The sequence below is a fragment of the Mustela erminea genome, chromosome 2 (genome assembly GCF_009829155.1).
Source record: "Mustela erminea isolate mMusErm1 chromosome 2, mMusErm1.Pri, whole genome shotgun sequence".
NCBI classification, from domain to species: Eukaryota; Metazoa; Chordata; class Mammalia; order Carnivora; family Mustelidae; genus Mustela; species Mustela erminea.
The window spans coordinates 2,345,590-2,365,745 of NC_045615.1; the positions used below are offsets into that span (position 1 = coordinate 2,345,590).

Sequence of the window (20,156 nt, forward strand, 5' to 3'; positions counted from 1 at the left end):
AAAACAACTCCTTAGAAAAAATACGAGGAAATACACCAAAATGTTAATAGTGGTTGGGTTGGGGTTGAGTGTAGATGAACTTACAGGTGACTTTTTCCTATTTTTTAAATGTTCTGAAAGTCTATGAAATTTATAATAAAAAAGTTTTATTTCATAAAAAACACCATTCCCCAAACCACTGCAGGAACAGTTAGGTACCCCAAGAGTCGCAGTTTGCTGGCACTGCGATATACAAGGGCATGCGAGCAGGCAGAGCCGCAGAGGGCCCCGGGGGCGGGGGGGGGGGGGGGGTGGGGGCGGCTGTCCAGTGTCGCAGGCAGCAAGCCAGTCCCTGGGAAGCGGGCCTGGGGCCAGCCACGGGCACGGAGGGCAGACGGCTAGGCAAGAGCTCTTCTGGGCCACACTCCCAGAGCTTCAGGTTGGGTCAGACAGGAGAGCTGGGGTAGCCTGCAGTCCCTGGCAGGCTGGGGCTCCCAGACCTCTGTAGCCCCAGCGCGCACAGGAAGGCTGCCATGCCACTGAACCCTAGGGCTCTGCCTTGTCCACAGTCTGCTGCCAGGAGCATCCTCAGGGCAGACCCCTGGAAGGTTCCATCTGCTCCTCAGTGGGAAGGATCCAGGCCCCAGGAAGAGGAGCAGGCAGGGGTGGGTGAGGTCCCTATCATCGAGTCCCCCAACCCCACTCCATTTCCTTGTCTCCCCTCCCTCCCCAGTCCACGTGGCCTGCAGGAGCAAGGCCAACCACTCCAGCAGCAATCACAAAACAACAAGACTTTAATGGAAATCACGAAGGAGGGAGGCGAGAAGAGGGAGCAGGGACAAGGCATAGCCCATATCATTCCGTCCAGCTGAGCCTGGGCAGTCTCCTGATGCCCCTCCCCTCCAACTTCACTGTTGTCTGGCAAAAGGGCAGGATTTCATCGGCCCCCTGTCCAGCATGCCTGCAGTGCGAAGAGCCACCCTGGAGCCCAGTGAAGATGTGGGTGATGTAAGCAGCACTCGGGCACAGGTGGGACAGCAGGGATGAGGCAGCAGAAGGTGTTGCTTAAGCCAGAATGATTCCCAAGGTCCCCCAAGGAAGGGATGTTTGTCTCTTGGGTTCAGGGAGCAGATGTCAGAGGGAGTCCTTCACCCCCAGCGTGGAAGTGTGGAGAGGGGTGCAGGGACAGAGCAGGTGCTGGCCTGCGAAGGGCAGGTGCGGGCTTCAATGGCATTGTGGTTGTTGGCTTTAGGACCCAGATTGGAGCGGAAAACAAGGTGCCCTGCCTGTGCCCAGAGTGGTGCCTGAGGGATTGATCAAAAGTCCCCAAGTCCCCCAGTGTCATTCTCTCCTGAAGCTGTGTGGGGATTGAGCACCTGGTCTACCTGTCCCCAGCCTACCCCAGATCCCCTCCGGGATCCCCCTATTTAGCCTCCTGTAATGTTCCCACAGACACCTTCACTGCTTGGAACACAGCCCAGTCCATCTAGAAGAAAGAGAAAGGACAAGGTGTTTACAGTCACATCCCGGGGCTCTTCCCGCCAAGAATGGCCTTTCTGGGCCTAGGCTGGCTGCTTGCTTGGCCCAGAATGGGTTTGCTGTGCCATCCCAGCTGCTCTCCTGGCCAGTGTCACCCTCACCTGGGCATAAAGCAGGCGGCGGTCAGGGGACAGGCTGGGTCCCTGGTGGCAGAGTTGAGCAGAGAGGGCAGAGGTCTCTGGGGACAGGAAGTGCTGAGTGACGCTCACGGTGCTCACCAGGCCCTGCACCTGTGCCAGAAAGGAGGTGGGCAGAGGCTCAGTGGAGACACGGGCTCAGGCATCCTCCCACTGTCCCTCTTGCCCCCGAGGTCTACTTCCCATGATGACCCCCACCCAACTCTCAGAGAGCGGGGCCCTGGATCCAGCAGCAGGGACCTCAAAGGGCATGGCCAAAACCAGGCCAAGGGGAGGCCAGAGAGGGCCCAGGCAGGGTGGGCATCAGAGGACACGATGCCCAGTAGGGCTAGATGACTTCCGGACTGCTCAGCTTCTTCGCCTCTTCCTTACAGTGGGGCGGGACTTCCTGCCCTGCCTTGCTCTCAGGGCATTGGGAGGGGCGAGGCCAGAGGGGCAGTGGTGTCTGCTCTGGCTGCTTCGCTTCGCATAGTCTGAGCACTCTACAGAGCCCCTGGCCCACTGGGGAAGCACCTGGTGGGGAGCCCCGGCAGGCACCAGCACGGCCTCTCCAGGGGCCTGCAGCAGAGTCCAGCAGTTCACGCCCCACTCCTCCCGCAGGCGCCGCCGCAGCCCCGTGTCCAGGTAGCAGCAGCCTGGGGTGCCAGGCTCCAAGTTGCCTGCTCCGGCCGGGCACACCTCAAAGAAGAGAAGGGGGAATGAGCAAGGTGGGGAAATGAGTAAAGGGCCACAGGGCAGGGTGTAGACTTCCCAAAGGCCAGGGGTGCAAAGGGTAAGAGCGGAAGTGGTCAAGCCTCAAGGGATAGGCAGGGGGCAGTCTTAGGGGTGGGAGAAAGGGCTAGGCTGTAAGGGGCTGGAGTTGCTCAGGTCGGCAAAACAGAGATTTCTGAGGCTGGGGATCTAAACCCCCACGTTTCTTGGGACTAGATGCCTCGAATAACTTCTGTGTCCCTGGCCCTGGACCCCTGTCTCCAAAAACCCAGAAAAGATACCCTGCATGAACTGAACTCATAAGCTGTCTGTACCAGGAGCTCTTAACCTTGTATCCCGCGAATGTCCTGAATCGTGTGTTAAATTGTAGTCCACTAGATAGCTGTATGTCCCTAGGGGGCCATCTAAAGCATTGATCAGATTCTTCTGAGATCCCATTTCCGGCAAAGGCCACAAAGAAGCCCTGATGCCCTATAGATGCACAGGCTTGCCTGCCAGGCTGAGGCCTCCAAAGCAAGCATGGGTATGGGGGGCCTTCCTCAGCCCAACTGGAGTGGGGCGCTCCTGGGGTAGACAGGGATTCAGGAGAGCTAGAGAAGGAGATGCCCACGGAGTACCCGCAGAGGTCAAAGCCAGCATCACCCTTCACCTGGCCGCCAGCCAAATCCACCTTTTCAGTAGACCCTCAGTCATGTCCCTGGGTTTAGGACTCAGGGCTCCCAGACTGGCCCATGGGGGAAAAGGAGGCCGGTGAGCCAGGCTGAACCCTAGGATGGCCCCAGGCAGGCGCCAAGGCTCTTTTGCCCTCAGAGTCCATCCTGGAGCTTATTGGTGTTTCCCAGGCCACCCAGTGAGAAAAGGCCCCTCGAACCTTCTCTGTGAATCATCAGGCCCGGCCCTGTGAGACTGCCTAAGGGCCACCACACCCAGACTAGATGAGGCCATCTGTGTATGAAGGTGTGCTTCTGTCTGCTTCCTTCGGCGTGTCCCAGCATCGGTGTGTACATCTACAGATACCTGTGTGTGTGTCAGTTTGTCTGCAGATATGCGTGCCTGTGGGCAGGTGGGGGGGTGGTGGACAGCTGTGGTGACACCAGCCTGTCTGTGGATGTGTTCATGTGTCTTTAGCAGCAGTGACCCTTGGTGGATGTCTTTTTCCCAGGACATTCAGGGTTGAGATGGACTTTGGAACCACTGCATCTGCTCTAACCTTAATAATGACCTTCCACCTCCCCAGCCCCATGGAGCTTCCTACCTCCTGCTCATCCCCTCATCTTCTCATTCCCTGCCCCTTATTTTGGTCCAGTCTTTCCCTCCTCGGTCCAGTTTTTCCTACCTCCCATGCTGCCTCTCTCAGCCCTCACTCGCTAGCATTCCAAAGAGCACCACCTCATAAGATGTAGGTCTCGGAGGAGGGGGCAGGAGGAGGGCATCTCAGACGGGCTTCCCTTCCCCCTCTGCCACCTGGAGCCCATGCAGGGGAGGCTGTCTGTCCCCAGGAGAGATTGGACTGTGACCTGGTCTCACGTCTCAGCTCTGCACTCAGCCTGGGTTTACTCAGCTGCAAAATAGGAAGGCAGCAGAGCCTGCCACACAGGGTGGCCGTGCCAGTTAATCGAGATCGTGTACCCGAGTCCCTTACACAGTGCCTAGCCTGCACCAGCTTCTGCTCTCGCGTCACCTTTAGGTCCCTGCTCAGCCCCAGCTCTTCCTGTGTGCCCCACCACACAACTCGTAAGGTCCCAAGCTGCTTTCTCTGTGTGAGTCAAGGCCGTCCAGCTCACCTGGGGGGGGGGGCGGTGGGGAGAGTGAGCACATGGGGCACGCACAACAGGGAGAGCTTCGGGGGGCTGGGAGCCCCCACTTCTAGGGAGCACGAGGGCAGCGCAAGGGCAGGGGGAAGACTCCCAACTCCTTCCTCACCATCTGGAGAAAGCGGCGGATGCGCTGGGCGTCCTGGGCCCGGAACACGTGCCACACAGTGCTGACCTGGCTGCCGGGAGACCAGAGCCCCTCCCCGTCCAGGCCTGAGAGGAAGTCTGTGGAAGACAAAGAGGTCAGGGGGGCATGGAAGGGTGGCGGGGAAGAAACCACACATCAAGATTTGTGGCCAGTCCAACCCCTGCCTCTGGCCCGGGACCCACCTTTCTGTGCCCGGTGCCAGGCAGGCGGTGGGGCTTCGGCACATACCAGGACACTGACCAGGTCAGTCACCTCCACACAGAGGTTCTTGGTCCCCAGGTGCCCACGGTGTGGGTTCACACCTGTGCAAAGGCAGAGAAGGGACCAGCGGGTCACACAGGCACTCAGAAGTAACAGGCATGGGATCAGGGGCCAGCCAAGAGCGGAGTGGGCACTCACCATAGGCTGCCCACAGCTGGGGCTCCAGTGGACGCAGGGCGGGGCCAGGTGGGAGGTAGGAAGCCAGGTTGAGTTTCCCATGGCGAGCACAGTACTCGGGGAGGGGCAGACTGTCAGCCAGGTTCTCCAACCTGGAGGGGGCAGGGCCATGCCCAGCAGGCTCAACCCAGGTACCCAAGATCCCCTCTGAGCCCACTTCTCCTGGGGTCACTCCCAGAGGCAAGAGGGTCATGGGGTGGGGGGCGAAGGAGGAGGGGAAGTAAGGGCAAGGGGCTGGGCAGAGGCTAAGGAGCTGGGCCAGCCCTTTCCCTTTGGTACTATACATACCTGCTGGTGTCCTCATCCCCCAGAGCTCTGTGCAGCAGAAGGACGGAGCCCTCGTCTGACTTTGGGCGAACTAGGGGAGGAGATATGCCATTGGCCCCAGGAGAAGAACCTCCTTGCCAGAGGACCCGGCCCTGTGGCAGCAAGAGGGTTCAGCTTCGGCCCCGGGCTCTGCTTCTGGCTCCCTCCCCAGGGTCACCATGGGACTTTGCTGCCACCAGGCTCGGCCTCCCAGCTCCTCCTCCCCAACATCAGGGACACTTACTTTCAGGCCGGGAGAATCCCTCCCAGAATGTTGTACTGTGGAGGCTTGTGGGCTGGGGAGGCCCGAGGGGGGTCAGTGCCTGCACCTGGCCTCCAAGAGCCCCAAGAGCTTCCGTACCCCACAGGTTGCCTCGCAATGTCCTCTGAATCCCTGACACCAACACAGGCTGTATCGAGGAAAGGCAGAAGGATATGGGGGGGGAGAATGGACAGGCAGCCAACTTGGCCAGGCCGGGGCGTGTTGTAGGGGACAACAGACCCACGTGGGTACCAACCCTGCTGCCCACTCCGGGTGACAGACCCAGTCTGCCTACAGATTAAGCTCCAAGGGCAAGCGGGGCCGGAAGAACTGGGGGCCTGGAGGAAGGAGCCTCACCTGGCCCTGCCTCCAGTGCTCCTGGAAGAGACGGAAGCCTCGCTGAGGCCTGGGCTCCTGCAGCCACAGCAGAGCTCCGGGGGGAGGCAGCCGGGGCCGCACTGGCGAGAGGGGCAGGCCCAGGCCTTTGTGTAGTCCTGGCCCGGCCCGCAGCCCAGGCCCCAGGGCTTTCTCCTGGATCTTCCGTTCCACCACCTGCGCAATGATGCTGTCCAGGATGTTGGTGATGCGGTCATCCTGCATGGACGGAAGGATGGAGGGGCAGGACAACTCAGGACCTGCCTTACCCCACAGGGAGGGCCAGCCCAGCCTCTGTCCCCAGGCCCCCAGGCCTCCCTCTGTGCCCTTGCTCACACTGGGCAGGGCAGGAGTGACCGGGGCAAAGGCCATGTGTATCCGCTCGTGCCCCAAGCAGAGTTTGACAGCAGTGGAGGCCAGCAGTTCACAGAGAGAGGGACAAGGTAGGGGTCCTCGGCCGGCACGGTCCTCTGCCGGGGTCTCAGTGGAGTCCGGGGTCTCTGGCAGGGAGGAAAACGGTGAGGGGCTTCCCCTTTCTCTGGAGGCTCCACTGCCCACAGGCTCTGCCCTCATCTCCTGGCTGAGTCTCTCTCCTCACTGCTCTGGAGGCGCTCACCTCCCGCTTCCGGCAGCTTCCAAAACCTCTCCCAAGGAGGGGCTCACAGTGGGGGTCTGACTGGAGATGGGTGAGGGGGCTCGTCGTACATTTTTTTTAGATTTATTTTCTCTGGAATGACTTGAGAAGAGTGATGGAGATTAGGGATGGCACAGGAGAGCTGAAGCCATTCCAGTCTGTCCTCAGGACGCCAAGCCCGGCCCAGCCTCCCTGGACAGTCTAAGCAAGGGCCAGGGGAGCAGCTCACCCTCTTTGATGTCCTTGGTTCTGTTGGTATCCCCGTTGCAAGAAGATTGTGGAACTGGGGGAGTTTTCTCTGTCGGCTCCTTCTGTGAAACCCATCCACCACCCCCCAATCCAACCAGAGATTTAAAAATGGCAAAGAGAGTTCAATCCAATTCAACCCACCAGTAATTAACAACAGACTGCAAAACTGGGTTTACAGGGAGCAGGTTCTGTGATACAACATTAGGTGGGGAAAAGGTGCTCACAGAATTCCACACACAGTACTGACCTAAAATACACAAAAATAAGCGGAAAAAATACAGAGATAAGTGACTGGAAAGAAATACATCCAGATGATAACGGTACCATTCTAGCCTGTTGTCTTCTTCCTTATACTTCTTGTATTTTCCATAATGGCTATGTACCAGGGTCTGGCACGCAAAATGCATTCAATAAACTATTTCTTGAATGAATCAGTTTCACAACAAAAGAGTGAACTTTATAAAAACTTTGTAAAATGCACACTGAGTGCCTGCTCTGTGTTAAAAGCACGGTATAGAAAGAAGGCGGGTCTGTACTCCGCCCGCTGGAGCCCGGGCCTGGGGAGTGGAGAGACAGGGCCCGCCAGCGAACAGCTCCGGCATGATGGGGCAAGTGCTGAGCCGGAAGGCGTACAGAGTGGGCAGGCGCTCCGAGGAAGCAAAGAGGGAGGTGGGGCCGATGCTAGAGCTCCCTCCATGGATCCTGATCCCCAAAGGAGAGGGAGAAGGACCTTGATTTTACCCAGCATCCATGTCCTTCATCCCCACCAAAAAGACAAGGGCCAAACTCTGCGAGTAATATCCAGACACACAGCCCAGTCTGGGGGCCCATCAGCTAGTACTGCCCAGCTTCTTACCTGCTGGCCCCCATCCCCAGGGGCCCACACCCGGGCATCAGCTTGGCAGGGGCAGTGCCCCCGGATGTCAAACTTGACCCAAACCTCGTGCATGGCGGTGCTCAACTCTGCCAAGGCTGTGAGTGGGGAGGGGAGACGGAGTTTGGTAGTGAGTGTGGACAGAAGGGCCTCGCCAAGCAGCAGGGCATGGGATTGGGCTAAGCCACATCCAGACAGGAAGCCACTCTCCCCCGAGACCCACCCTCTGCTCACCCCACCCCTCCAAGATGGCTCACCCTGGCTGGAAACAAATTGGGTGAGCGTCAGGGAACTGGCAGTATGCCCGGCCTCTTGGGGACACTCCTCCACGGACTCTTCCTGAGGGCCTGTGGGGTAGGAAGAAAGAAGCTGCAGTCAGGAAACCGAGAAAACCACAGCTTAAGGTTGGTGAAGAAGGGCAAGGGCATGACATCTAAATCAAGGGACTCGATAATCCATAAATGCATAAAACATGGGCTTTCTGGGACACTTGGGTTCAAGAATCACATAGGATCCTTTGCTTGCAGAATGCAGAGCCTTTAAAATGCTGACACTCATTGCCACACTCCAAGATGATCTTGTAGAATACAGTGTTCTCAAACGCTTCTGACCCTGGAACTCTTTTTGGCTACCTCTGTGGGAACACTGGGAAATTTTAAGCCCTCAGGCGACTAAGTGGAGCCAAGGGAGAAAAGCTGAGAACCACGAGAACAGTAAGACTTGGGATCAGAAGGTCTGAGTCTAAATCCTAGATCCAACACTTACTAGCTGTGTGACCTTGAACAAGTCACGTAACCTCTGTGTTTTTCTTATCTGGAAAAATGGAGGCAGTAATACCCACCTCACAGTGTTGTAAGGTTTAAAAAGGTGCAAGCCAAGCAAAGTGGGAGGCATAGAGTAGGCACTCGGCTCCTTTTACAGGTGGGCAAGGACACAGGTGTAGCCCTGTGGACTGGGGAGAGGGAAAAGTCTGCTCTAAGGGGCATTGAGCCATGGTGACGGAGGCTGGAGCTGGCAGGGAGGCTTTCTTGGGGAAAGGCAGCCCAGAAATGGCCACAAACCTTAGAGACGCCCTTTTCAGGCCCCATCCCCGCCCTCCCACCTTCAGCTCCCAGCCCCTTTCCTACCTGCTTTCCTGGCCCACCTAGCCCCTGCCATGCGACCACAAGCCACACACAGCCGGTGGCTGCAGTGGGGGCATTTCCAGTGGGTGTTGAAGAGTCCCCGGTGACAGCGGCTACAGCAGCGAGGAACGCCTGGGTTGTCCTCCGTCCTGGCTGGCCCCTGGCCTATTAGCCACGGGAGAGAACAGGGTCAGAGAAGGCTCAGACCACAGGTCCCTTCTGAGGACCTCCAGGCAGGGATGGAGTGGAACAGTGGGGCCACCCCGGAAGGGAGACAGGCCCCTGTCAGACAGCCTCTGTAAAGAACCTCCCCCTAGCACGGTCTCCAGAAAACTCTCCCAGCAACAGTGCAGGCCTCACCTCCCCAGTTCCTGCTCCAAGGATTTCCCCATCGGCCCTGAATTATCAATCCACACCATTTCCAACACAGTCCTCCACCCACTTCCCTCCATCCCAAGGTGGTGTCCCTTCAGGAGACTCTGAATACCAGAAGAGGGAACCTTAGGAGGCCACGCCTTCCCTCACCGAGTTTCTGACTAAGCCCTCCTCGGTCAGTGGAAGGACGCCAGTGAGCATGCGTTCATTTACTCATGCGACAAACACTTTGTCCTGTGCAGGGCTGAGTGCTGGCCCCTCAGCCCAGGTCAGGGCTCAGAGCTGCCCTCCCAGCGCTCACATTCCAAAAGGGGAGATGGGCCCGCAAACACGACAGTGCTCATGATACTCCAGAGTGCTGGAGGAGGAGACTAGGATAGAATGACTAGGGTGGGGATGCTGGGGGCAGCAACAGACATGGGCCCCAAGTGATGAGTAAGTGTTCATTCATCAGGGAGAAAGGGAGGAGAAGGGCATTCCAGACAGAAGGAACAGAGAGTGCCAAGGCCCGAGGGGATGGACAAGCTGGGGTGAGCCGAGGAGGATGGGCCGCCGGTGATGTGAAGTGCTGGGAATCCAGGCTGAGGGAGGGCCAGACCAGACTGGCCGAGGGGAGGGGGAAGGGACTGGACTCTCTGGGACAAGAGGGAGCCATAAGGGGCTCCTACCCAGGTTGTGACCTTCCTGCAGGGGGGTGCACACATTTTCAAATGCATGTGCGGGGCTGTAGGAGGGTATAGGAGGGAGACCCTGAAGCCAGAGGGACCCAATGAATGGCTGGCACCCCACCCTTCGCATTGGCCCAGACCCTACTAGCCTCCCAGGGTCTATGAGCCCAAACAGCAGGGAGGGCCCCCACCTTCCATTGCCCTTGAAGACACGTGGCACTCTGTCTTGTTTCCCCAGCAAACCCAGAAACTCTCAGGCAGCTGGACTGGACCAGGTTTCACACCCTCCCAACATCCCTTGCCCCAGCAACAAACTTCAGAACTCATGTCGCCTAGGAGCCTAAGCCAGGCATAAGGGCAAAGCAGGGCAGGAGCTCTCTCGAGCTGGTACCAGGATGGACTGTGCTAATGGGAGGGAGGGGCCCACACTCTGCAGGCCCCAAGATCCTTGTCAAAGCACAGTGGCCACAGGATCCAGCCTTCCCCGGCTCCCGCCTGCCCCACGTGTCCTGCTCACCTTCCCGCTGCACCCAGGCCAGAGCTTCACGCTCCCTCCGCAGCAGGCGGCACAGTCGGTCCCCCAAACCACTTAGCAGATGCTTGGCGAGGCCCTTGCTGAGCCTGGCCTCAGGGCCAGACCATCCTCCCTCCTCAGGGCAGGCTGCAGAGTCTTCCTCCTGCGGCTGCTCCCCTCCCAGAGGCAATCTGGACACGGGGTACAGGAAGATAAGGAGAGAGTCCCGACTGGGAGGGTGCTGGGGGCAGCCGGGGGCAAGAGGCTCACCTCACCACTTGCTGGGAGGGACGGGCCAGCCCTCCCGCCTCTCCAGCTGCATGGGCACAGCTTTGGCACTGAGCTGTGCCTGCCAGGGGAGCCGAACAAGATGTGTCATGAAGCCCCGGGTCCTGGAGGCTGGCCCTGCCATCTTGGGGTCCTGAGGAGGCAATGAAGCTGGTCAGGGGTCTGGGCCTCCTGAGCTTATGGGAGCCCCAGGCCCTGCCTTTAGCACCCAGTCCACCCACAGGCAGAGCGAGACCCGCCCCTGGGCCCTGGTCTACAGAGCTGGATTTGGAGCTAGTGAAAGTGAACCAGACAGCCAGAACCTTCACAAGAAGGGCTGGGTGGGGGAGCCTCGGAATGCGTGATGTGGCCTGATGGCCAAGAGGAGAGGTCTGCTGCCCAAGGCTGGAGCCGCTGGGCCATCACCCTGATCCAAGTGCAAGTTTGTTTTGTTTTGTTTTAAATAAACTCTATGCCCCAACACAGGGTTTGAACTCTCGACCCTGAGATCAAGATTCGCATGCTCCATTGACTGAGCCAGCCAGGCGTCCCTCAGTTGGTGCAAACTTTGGATAGCTCCACAGTGGGCTTAGTGATATCGCTGACCGCCTGTCAGTGTGAGGAGACAATCCGGGCATAGGACAGAGGGTGCCGGAAGGTGAGAAGGCCGGAGAGTTTCAACACAGGCCACAGGTGCAGTAACCCAAGAAGGGAGAGGGGCCAACAGCCTCCCAGCCCTGGCAGAGGCCCGCAAGAGCACAGACGGACCCACACCAGGTGCAAGGGTGCCTGGGCAAGGCCCCTGGGGGCTTCAATCCAGAAGCTTCGACCAAGAAACTGAAATGACCCTGAACAGTTGAGCCCGAGCCAGCAGTGCTAGAACCCTCTGTGAAGAGCACAGCGTGACAGCAGGTCCAGGAGGCACCTTCCAAAGTCCTACTACTAGCCGAGTCCAAAATGAGTTCCCATAATCCGGCTGGCCTAGGGAGGAGTTGTTCATTCCTGGGGCACGACAAGGGGTCCTTTAGGAGGGACAGTCCCCCAGACGGGGCTATGTAGCACAGACAGTCACTAAGATGAATGTTTGCCAAGTGCTCACTTAATTCAGCGCCAGAAATTCTTCAAAGCCTTTGATGTGAATTATACCATTTCATCTTGCAGCAGTCTTTACAAGGCAGGTGCCATCTTTAGCCCCATTTTAGAGATGAAGAAACTGAGGCCCAGAGAAGTGAAGTAACTGGCCCAAGGTCACAACGCACCAGGCAGCAAAGTCAGGACCCAGGTGTTGTTACAATGCCACAGACACATCACAGCTTGGGAGGAGGCCGACGGAAGTAAGAAGCCACTTGCTCTGGCCTGTAGATGCTAAGGAACTCCCAGAGAACCATCACATCCGGCTGGAAACCAGACCACTTGTATGATCCCCTCATAAAGGGCCCAACGACCCCAATTCCCCACAAAGTCCCAGTCCTGGCTGCCCCCTCCCAGGTAGGGCCCTCTGCACCCTTACCTCTGTGGTTAGTATGCTGTGAGGCCTCCACCTTGTTCCCAAACGATGACTCCAGCATCTCCTGCCAGCCTTTGGCCCCCTGTCCCACACTGCCTGGGAAAGGGTTGGGTGGGCGCTTGGCAGCTGGGCTGCCACCAGCTCCCTCAGGGCTGCTTGCCCTCTTGAGGGCCTGCAGCTGGGCAGGTGGGCTCTCCTCATCCCTGGGGCAGCCCCCTGGGCACCCAAACTGCTCAGAGTGTCGTGTGAGCCATGTCTTCTTTAGCTTGGTGTGATGGCTGGGTGGGCAGGCCCTGGGACCAGTTGCCTTGTTCACTTCCTCGTTGGATTCACTGGGCCCGATGGCACCCCCCTCCTGGCACTTCCCACAAGGGCCAAGGCCTCCATCTCTAGCAGGTGGGTGAGATGAGCAACAGCCTCCCTGGGGGGTAGGAGGCCCAGGAGAGGGACACCTGGATGTGGCTGATGGTCCCAGCTGGTACCCAAGGCTCCCACCCCCCGGTACAGCCCAGACGTTGCTGAGAGTATGAACCAGGCCCGGGGGACAACCAGGCCAGGGGGTCCGGGGAACAGCGTCCGGATGCCCCAGCAGGAATGGGCAAAGATTCTGATGCCTGCCGACTCCTGCCTCTCCATCTCTCTGGTGGAATGAAGGACGTTCCGCTTCCCCAGTTCTCTGGAGATGCCCACCAGGGGCCAAGCCTAACAGCCCAGGTTCCGCAGTTGCCAGTGGCTCCTTTGCCAGCCTGAGAATGCTTGGATCCTTGTGGTAAAAGCCCTAAAGAGAGGAGAAAGGGTAGAGCTCATGCTGACTTTGATCCCAGCACTTCAAAGGATGGGCAGAACTGACGACCAGCTGGTGTGTGCCTGTGTGGCCTGAAGGGTCGGGAAGACACTGAGGAACTCAATACTGGTTTCCAGACCCTGATCCCTAAGTGCCTCCCCACTGCCCTGCTACCCTGCCCCTGAGGCCTCCCTGGGATTTCTCAGACCTCCGAACAATCCAGCAGCTAAAGGGTCAGCGCCTGCCACCACCAAAGGAAGGATCTGTTTAGACCGTTTGATGACCAGTATCATACTGGTCTTCAAAGAGCATAAATCTTATTCCTGGGCAAGGGGGTGGGTTGCCTGGGGCGGGGGAACATGTGCCATAGACACAGGTCATGGGGAAACCTGCCACATCCCGCAGCCAGATAAAGGGCCTTGTCTGCCCCCCACAAACTCCAGGACGAGACCACATATTCAGACACCGCAGTTCTCAGGGACTTGCTCTGGGGGGGACAAGGAGTGTGTCAGTCCCTGAAATGGCCCAAAGGCAGGGAAGGCTTGGTGAGATGGAATCACCCGGAGGAGGCATTGCTTGGGGTTGACGCTGTCTTATCTGACAGGCTCCTCTACTAAGGGTGCCATCTGACGTTTTTGTCAGAACGGAAGAGCAGAGCACTGTGACCTGGTGTGGCTGCTAGGGAACACTCAGCTACCTTGCGTGGTCTAAGCCCCAGGTACCCACTCTGCTCCAACAATCTCACCTTGCTGCCTAAGCCGAAGGCAGAGGGCACTTTGGGCTGCCCCCCTGAGTACACCCAGGGGTGTGGGGCCAGGGGCCAGTCACACGGACGCTCTGGGGGCAGGCTGGACACTACGTAGGGTGGCAAGCAGGTGGGCACCCAGAAGGGAGCTTGCTCGAGGATCTTGGTCTCCAGAAGGAAGGGGCAATGCAAGGGCCGGAAGGCCACAGGATCGCTCTTGGGATGGCCACCACTATGCTCAGGAATCAGGGGGCCATAACGAGGTGGGCATGCCGAGCCACAGAGGGCCAGTGGGTGGGTGAGCACCGCCTCCTTCCAGCGCAGCCCCTCCTTGCTGCCCAGCCAGCTGGCCTTCCTCTCCCCATTTCGGGGGCCTTCTCCCTCCACCAGTGGGATTGTGTCCTTGGGGCTCTGGGGAAAGCCAGGGGGAAGCCAGGAGTCTGGGGGGCTTAGAACACCCCTCCAGAAGGGAGCAGGCTCTCCGAGGCACAGTGCACCACGGCGCAGACCATCTCGAGGCAGGGTATCCGGCTCCCGTCCCAGGATGCCATTCTCGGGGGCTGTCTTCTCCCAGGCTGGGGTGTCCTTCAGGAAGCTGGGCGTACTCTCCATCACTCTCCTGCCCTCATGGGGCTCTCCCAGAGGGGGTCCCTGGAGCATAACCAACACACCATGAGCACATGCCCCAAGCACCCTACCGCCCGGTGCAGAGCTGGGCACCGCCCTGCAGCACCAAGGCAGCTCAAACCAGTAAGGCAAGTGCCAGCCTACAGCTCAGCTCCACACCACCTGCCCACATGCAACCCGAAGGACCTGCCTGGGTGGGATGCTCAAGTGTGGGGCGGTCAGCCCTTGCCCCAAATGCCCAAGCCCACCTGGGCCAGAGACCCTGGGCAGACTGCCACTTGCAGGATGGGTCTGGATCCTGGGCACAAGCCATGGGGCAGGGCAAGGGGAGAGACTCCAAAAAGCTGAGGTCGCTGGAGGGTACTGCACTTGGGGACAAGAAGGCAGGATCCTGGCCCTGACTTAGCACCTGCTATGTGACCTTGGGCAAGTCATATCACTCCTCTGGTCCTCCATGTGGCCTTGTGTAAAATAGGGTTTGGAAACCGGCAGTCTCTCGAGGCCTCTCTCCACATTGCCATCTGTGGGGCCAGGGGCTACTGCTTGCCTACCGCCAGTGCTCAGCCCCACTCAAGCTTGTAGCGGTGGGAAGCACAGGCAGGATGGGCAGAAGTCACCGGGGATGAGCCTCCTGGCAGGGCTGCTGGCTGGTAACTCTCCCTACACTTGGGCAGTCGCTGGTGTGTCTCTTCCCATCTCTCTATGGTTTCTTGGCTTTGGAAGCAGAGTCCGGGGACAACTGCTGGGGGCTGAGATCTCCACCACAGCCCCCAAGGGAAGGAGGGAGCCAGCACAGGAGAGGGGAGATTAAGAGGCCTCAGCTGGGACAGGTCAAGCTGCTTGAGTCCAGCAGGCAGTGCCAGGGCCGCTGGCGGCCGCTGGTAACTGCAGCCTGGCAGGGGGAGGGAAGGAGGCGGGGAATGCGGGCTGCGCCCCAGAGAGAGGCAAAGGAGGGAAAATTGAACGTGCGTGCGAAGGACCAGGGTGACAGGTGGCACCAGAGCTGCAGCGCTCTCCCAGCGCGGCCCCCTTGGCCGGCTGGCTAAAGCCCCAGGAGAGAGGGGAGGAGGCCCAGGGAACCGTGACAGAGGTCGCTCGGGTTTTCTAGGGCCACCGCTCCGTCGCGGTCCAGCCCCGTCGGGCATCCTAACTTTCAGACCTGTGGCGCAGCACCTTGGAGAAGCACGGGGAACTCCCTCGCTGCGGGCAGCCGGGTCTTGGCTCAGAAATGCCCAGCTACGAGTGTCCCCAGTAGGCCCGCCCCTGGCGCCCCCTCTCGGCGCTTACCTGGGCTTCGCGGGCCAGGCGCGGCGCGGGCGGCGGCGGTCGTCGTGGCCAGCGCCGGGCGCCCGCTCCCCATGGGCCGGCTCCGGGGCCTCCCGGCCGGCGAGCGAGGACACGTTCTCCCGCTCTCCGCTCAGCGCGCTCGAGTTCTCTTTCCCCCGGGGCGGCGGGGGCGCTCTAGGGCCGCAGGTTGGAGGGGTCGGATTCCGGGATCTGCAGGATGCGGCACACGGCGCGGATCGGCCGCACCAGCTTCTGGGCCGAGGCCGTGGGTTGCGCCATGGGACGCCGAGACTCCGTGCTGCGCCGCGGGGAGGGCCGGGCCGGGGCTAGGGAGCGGGTGCCCCCGGAGGGAGAGTGGGAGCCGGGCCGGGGGGAACGTGCGCCCCGGGTCGGAGAAGGCCGAGGAGGGGGGAAAGGCCGAGAGGCCGGGGGAGGGGGTCGTGCCTGGAAGTGGGGGCCGATCCCGGGTCCCAGGAGAGAGGCACCAGCGAGGGCGCAGCACCGCGCAGTGCGACTAATGGAGGCAGAGCGCGGCGGACAGCGCAGCAGGACCTCTCATCGCCATCGCCAGACGCACAACTGAGAGTGGGGAAGCTGCTCCGCCGGTTTCCTCCTCCAGCACCCTGCGGGAAACAGGAGCCCGTGATTCGGCGGCCCCGCCTGGGCCTGCCCCCTCCCGGGCCCCGGGGGCTTCCGCCAACGCCCCGGCGATGCCACCGGCTGCGCACGGGGAGAATGAGCCCTTTGTTCCCCCCTCCCCCCCGCGGCACCCGGGCGCCTGCCGAGAGAGGCTCCCCCGGGGCAGCGTGCCAGCTTCCCAGCCGCCCCACCCTCCCGTGGGCCCGGCCCCGGAGCCTGGCAGGCGGGCAGCACCCCCACTATAGGTGCCAAGCCCGGGAACTGGAGCAAAGGGCGGGAGGGGCCGGACCAGGCCATGGTGGGGCGGGGTGCCCCCCGGGGTGCTAGGGCGGGGCGGCTGGGAGGGGGGCAGTGCCAGAGCTGGCAGGGGCAGTCGGGTTCTCACGGGTCAGTGATGGGCGCCTGACCCACGCCAGCCGACCCTGTGCCTCCTGGAACACTTGCTCCTGGTCCTTTGGTTCTGTCACATGGGCACAACCCACTGGCCCATGTCTGCCCTGCCTCATCCTCAAAGGGCCAAGCTGCTCCTCACCATTCTTGACTCAAGACCCCTTCCAGGGCCCAACAATGAACCCGGGTACTGCCTTAGCAGTTCTGGGGAGACCTAGGCTCTAGTCTATCCCTACTCTAAGAGCCTAGGTTTCACCAACTGTCCAGACAGGCGGTCGGAGCAGATGAGCCCCAACACCTGCTCTAGCCCAGTGTTCTGAGGGTCTGCCCCATCCTGTTTCCTAGTGCTTCCAGGCCCAGCACTGGAGAAGAGCCCATGGGAGTGGCTCCTGGGAGGGAGCAGAGAGGAGGAGAGGAAATGGGAAAGCAGGGCACCCTCCACCCGGGGAAGCATCCCGGCTCCTCTGCGGGGGTGGTTCCAGAGCACAGACACAAACAGACAGATTCAAACACACAGACAGATTCAGACACACATAGAAACCCACACGCCCAACGGGCGCTTCCCTTCCCTGCAGGCCCCCCACCTCCCACCCCACGACTCCTTGGCCTCCCCGTGGAAGCCATCCCCGGTCTGCCTTCACCCAGCCTGGAACGGAGGTAGTGCCACCCCACCCAACCCCATCCCATCGACGGGATGAGTTCTCAGATGCCTCCGGCCTGGTCCCAAGTCACCATCTCTCTACCACCCCGGGAGAGGCGAGCCATGAAGAGCTGGGAGGAAGCCTTCTCCCAGGAGACGCAAAGAGAGACAGGAATCCTTTCACCAGCTGAGGAGTAGAGGAGGGGGCTCGAGAAGAGGAGGCCCAAAGGGGCTCTGGGCAAGACTTGGCCCTGTTGGCACCAACTCCCTCAGCCCCTCCACCTCCCCCCAGGGGCTGCTTCTGTGGCAGGGCAGGCTGGTAGGGGTTGTTTACATGACTTAGTTATTAACACTCCCTTCCTCCCCCAGCTCCCCTGAGGGGTGCCCTGGACCTGAGTGTGCCAGGGGAAATGTCCACGGAGGGCCCAATGTGGACCATAATGCCAAGGTCCAGACCGCGTCCCCAGCAAGGTTGGCTCCAGGGTGCAGCTGGGGGTGCTGGGGTGTGCCTGTGGTCCCCCATCTGTGTCCTCTGGCAGCTGAAGCTTGTGGGAGAGTCTAGGGGGAGATTCCTTCAGCTTAGGGCCTAGAAGAGGCTGGGCAGGGCAGGGTGGGAGCCTGGGTTGTCCTGGGTGCTGAGGGCCTGTTACTGTCATCCCCAAGGAGATGGGGACTGTCACAGGGGAACAGGACAGTCATCCCCTCACACCTCAACCCCCAACCCCAGTTCCATGTCTGCTTTGTCAGGTCAATCTCTGAACTAGAACTGGACTCTCGGGACAGGCTTCTGAAATGCCCAGGGGGTTATGGGAGTCGGGGGAGAAGGCCCTTTCCACCCTCACTGGCTTCCCATCCTGCCCCACAGCCCATGCCACCGGCCCACAGAGCCCTTGTAGCCGGCTGTTCTGTGCCTGAGGACGGAGCGGATCGAAGGAGACACAAAAGATACAAACATAGAAGGAAAGCCACACATGCGTGGACACAATGCTGGATTCATGGACAAAGGCAAGCTGACCAGCACCCCCAGAAGCGCCTGGGCCCACCCTGGGCTCACACCGACCCCTCAGGCGCATACACACACACACACACACACACACACACACACACACACACTGATACACACGTTCATGCTGACAAGCGCAGCAGCACTCACGAGCCAGCTGCCCTCACCCTGTCCCCAGAGCCCCTTACCTGGGCAAGCACAGTGCCCCTCGGGTAGAACAGCCCCCTGCCCAGGGGAGGGCAGCAGGCGGGGGCGGGGGAAGAAGCCCCGGAGAGTCAGGCCAAGCTGCCACTAATCCGGGCGGGGAGAGGGGGGGGCACCCACGTCAGAGCGGGGACTGCCGGGTGGAGGGCATCTGAGGACATCCCCTCCCACACACGCGGCCGTCTGGGCACCTAGCCCTACTTCCCCAGCCCCTCCATCCTTCAGACAGCTGAGGCTGGCCTCCCCCCACCCTGCCCCCCACTCTTGTGACAATGCCTGGACCCCGGGGAGGGCGTGGGGGAGGGGGAATACCAGGGAGAATTCTCCCAGGACCTGGGGTGAGGGGGAGAGGAAGGGAAGTGTTGGAGATGCTTTTGGAGCCAGGAGGAAGCTCTGGAGCAGATGCCCCCTCCCCTCGTGCCCACCCACCCACATCTCTGACCTAATTCCTCTTCTCAGTCTGTACCTCCCTGTTGCTCCTCCTCCCTCCCCCAACCTCCCCTCCCCTGCAGCCTAACCACCCCGGTAGAGAAAGCTACCTCATTCTGCCCCAGGCTCAGGACCTTCTGCCTAGCAACCCAGATCTGGCCCCCAGGATTTCCTGAGTAGCAGGCACCATCCTCCTGCTGGGATTTCTGTCCCCTACCCAGCACTTGGACCTCCTGGCAAGTCCCTGACCTTTATGGGGGACAAAGAGTGAGAGCCTGGGGGCTTTTGTTGACCCCCTCCTGGGCGGGGCAGTGCCAGCCCAGACTCCCCAACTTGGCCTAGGCCAGGGCAGGGCTGGAGCAGGAGGCTAGCTTCCTGAGCCCCAGAGTGGCCACTATGACCGCAGCAGGAGCCAAGGGCACATGGAGGCCAGAGGCAGGAACAGAGACCTGGATGGACACGAAAGGATCACATGCAGACAGGAGCTGAAGAGGGAGGGGAAAGGGAGGAGCCCCTCAAGGTCTGAAAGCAGGTGGGGCGGTGTGGAGGCAGGAAAGGGGTGGCCAGGAATTCAGGACAACACACACCCGGCAACTGGGAGGCAATGGAAGAGACCCTCACACAGACCAGGCAGACGACGGGGAAGCTGGAGAGTCAGCCCAGGGTGCAAACCGAGAGGGGCAAGTCCCTGGGCCCAGCTGAGGCATGTTCTCCCCAGGGGCCTGGCCCAGGTGCCTTCATCTTCCTCAGTGCCCAGCACAGACCCCAGCATGTCTTTGCTCCAGGCCAGTTGGAACGGAGGCCCAGCCTTGATCTGCCTGGGCATCCTGGTGGATAATAGAAGGCTGAGGGCTGCCGGCAAGCCAGAGCCTAGAGGCCCTAGGGCCAAGAACCCCACACAGAGGGCGGCAGAGATCTCTGTGATGCTCAGAGGGACAGGGAGGCTCTGAGGGAGGCCCAGGCTATACCCAATGCTGCAGTCTCAGGATTGCGTGTGTGCTTGGCCGGAAATGCCCCAGAACTTGGAATTCTCCTCGTCCCTTCCCCTCTGGGCTCTGCATGTCTCAGAACCCACGTAACTTGCAGCAGCCATTTGGCAAATGTGTGTTCTAGAGAACCTGCCATTTTCAAGGCTCTGTGACTGGCACCGAGGAGATAGAGTGGGCAAAGATGAAAGCACAAGGCCATCTCTGCCCTCGAGGACCTTATATAGTCACTCAGTGCGTTTGTTCTTGTACCAGCAGTCTCGGGGGCCTCTGACATGTCCGGCCCGGCGCACGGCACCACGGTGTGACTCCTGGAGGTGGCACGTTTACAGAAGAGGACAAGGTGCTTCTAGTGCCACCTGGGAAGTGGGGGGAGCTTCCCAGAGCAGGTAACTCTCAAGCTGGCAGGCCAGAGAATAAGTGGGCCTTCACCACTGAGACACACACGTATGACAGTATTTCCCTTTGACTAAACCACCATTTGTTCCAGCCTGGGATACA

General features: G+C 60.2%; 1 protein-coding gene across 2 annotated transcripts; it reads right to left on the reverse strand.

The window, feature by feature from the left end:
- Positions 1-176: 176 nt before the first annotated feature.
- Positions 177-18,361, reverse strand: HR (HR lysine demethylase and nuclear receptor corepressor). 2 transcript variants are annotated; one of them, XM_032332109.1, is made up of 20 exons: positions 18,225-18,360; positions 15,365-15,987; positions 13,451-14,101; positions 11,925-12,699; positions 10,418-10,568; positions 10,151-10,338; positions 8,594-8,755; positions 7,724-7,813; positions 7,449-7,564; positions 6,573-6,654; positions 6,046-6,209; positions 5,692-5,928; positions 5,317-5,482; positions 5,055-5,124; positions 4,728-4,858; positions 4,511-4,630; positions 4,290-4,405; positions 2,169-2,333; positions 1,620-1,748; positions 177-1,465 (listed from the first exon to the last, which is right to left on the reverse strand). In XM_032332109.1, the coding sequence occupies exons 3-20, from the start codon at positions 14,060-14,062 to the stop codon at positions 1,403-1,405; spliced, it is 3,537 nt and encodes a 1,178-aa protein (XP_032188000.1). In that variant the 5' UTR covers positions 14,063-14,101; positions 15,365-15,987; positions 18,225-18,360; the 3' UTR covers positions 177-1,402. The 2 variants fall into 2 exon arrangements, with proteins under 2 accessions (XP_032188000.1, XP_032188001.1); XM_032332110.1 differs by lacking the exons at positions 177-1,465; positions 1,620-1,748; positions 2,169-2,333 and adding an exon at positions 2,343-4,150 and having other exon boundaries at positions 18,225-18,361.
- Between the last annotated feature and the right edge of the window lie 1,795 nt (positions 18,362-20,156).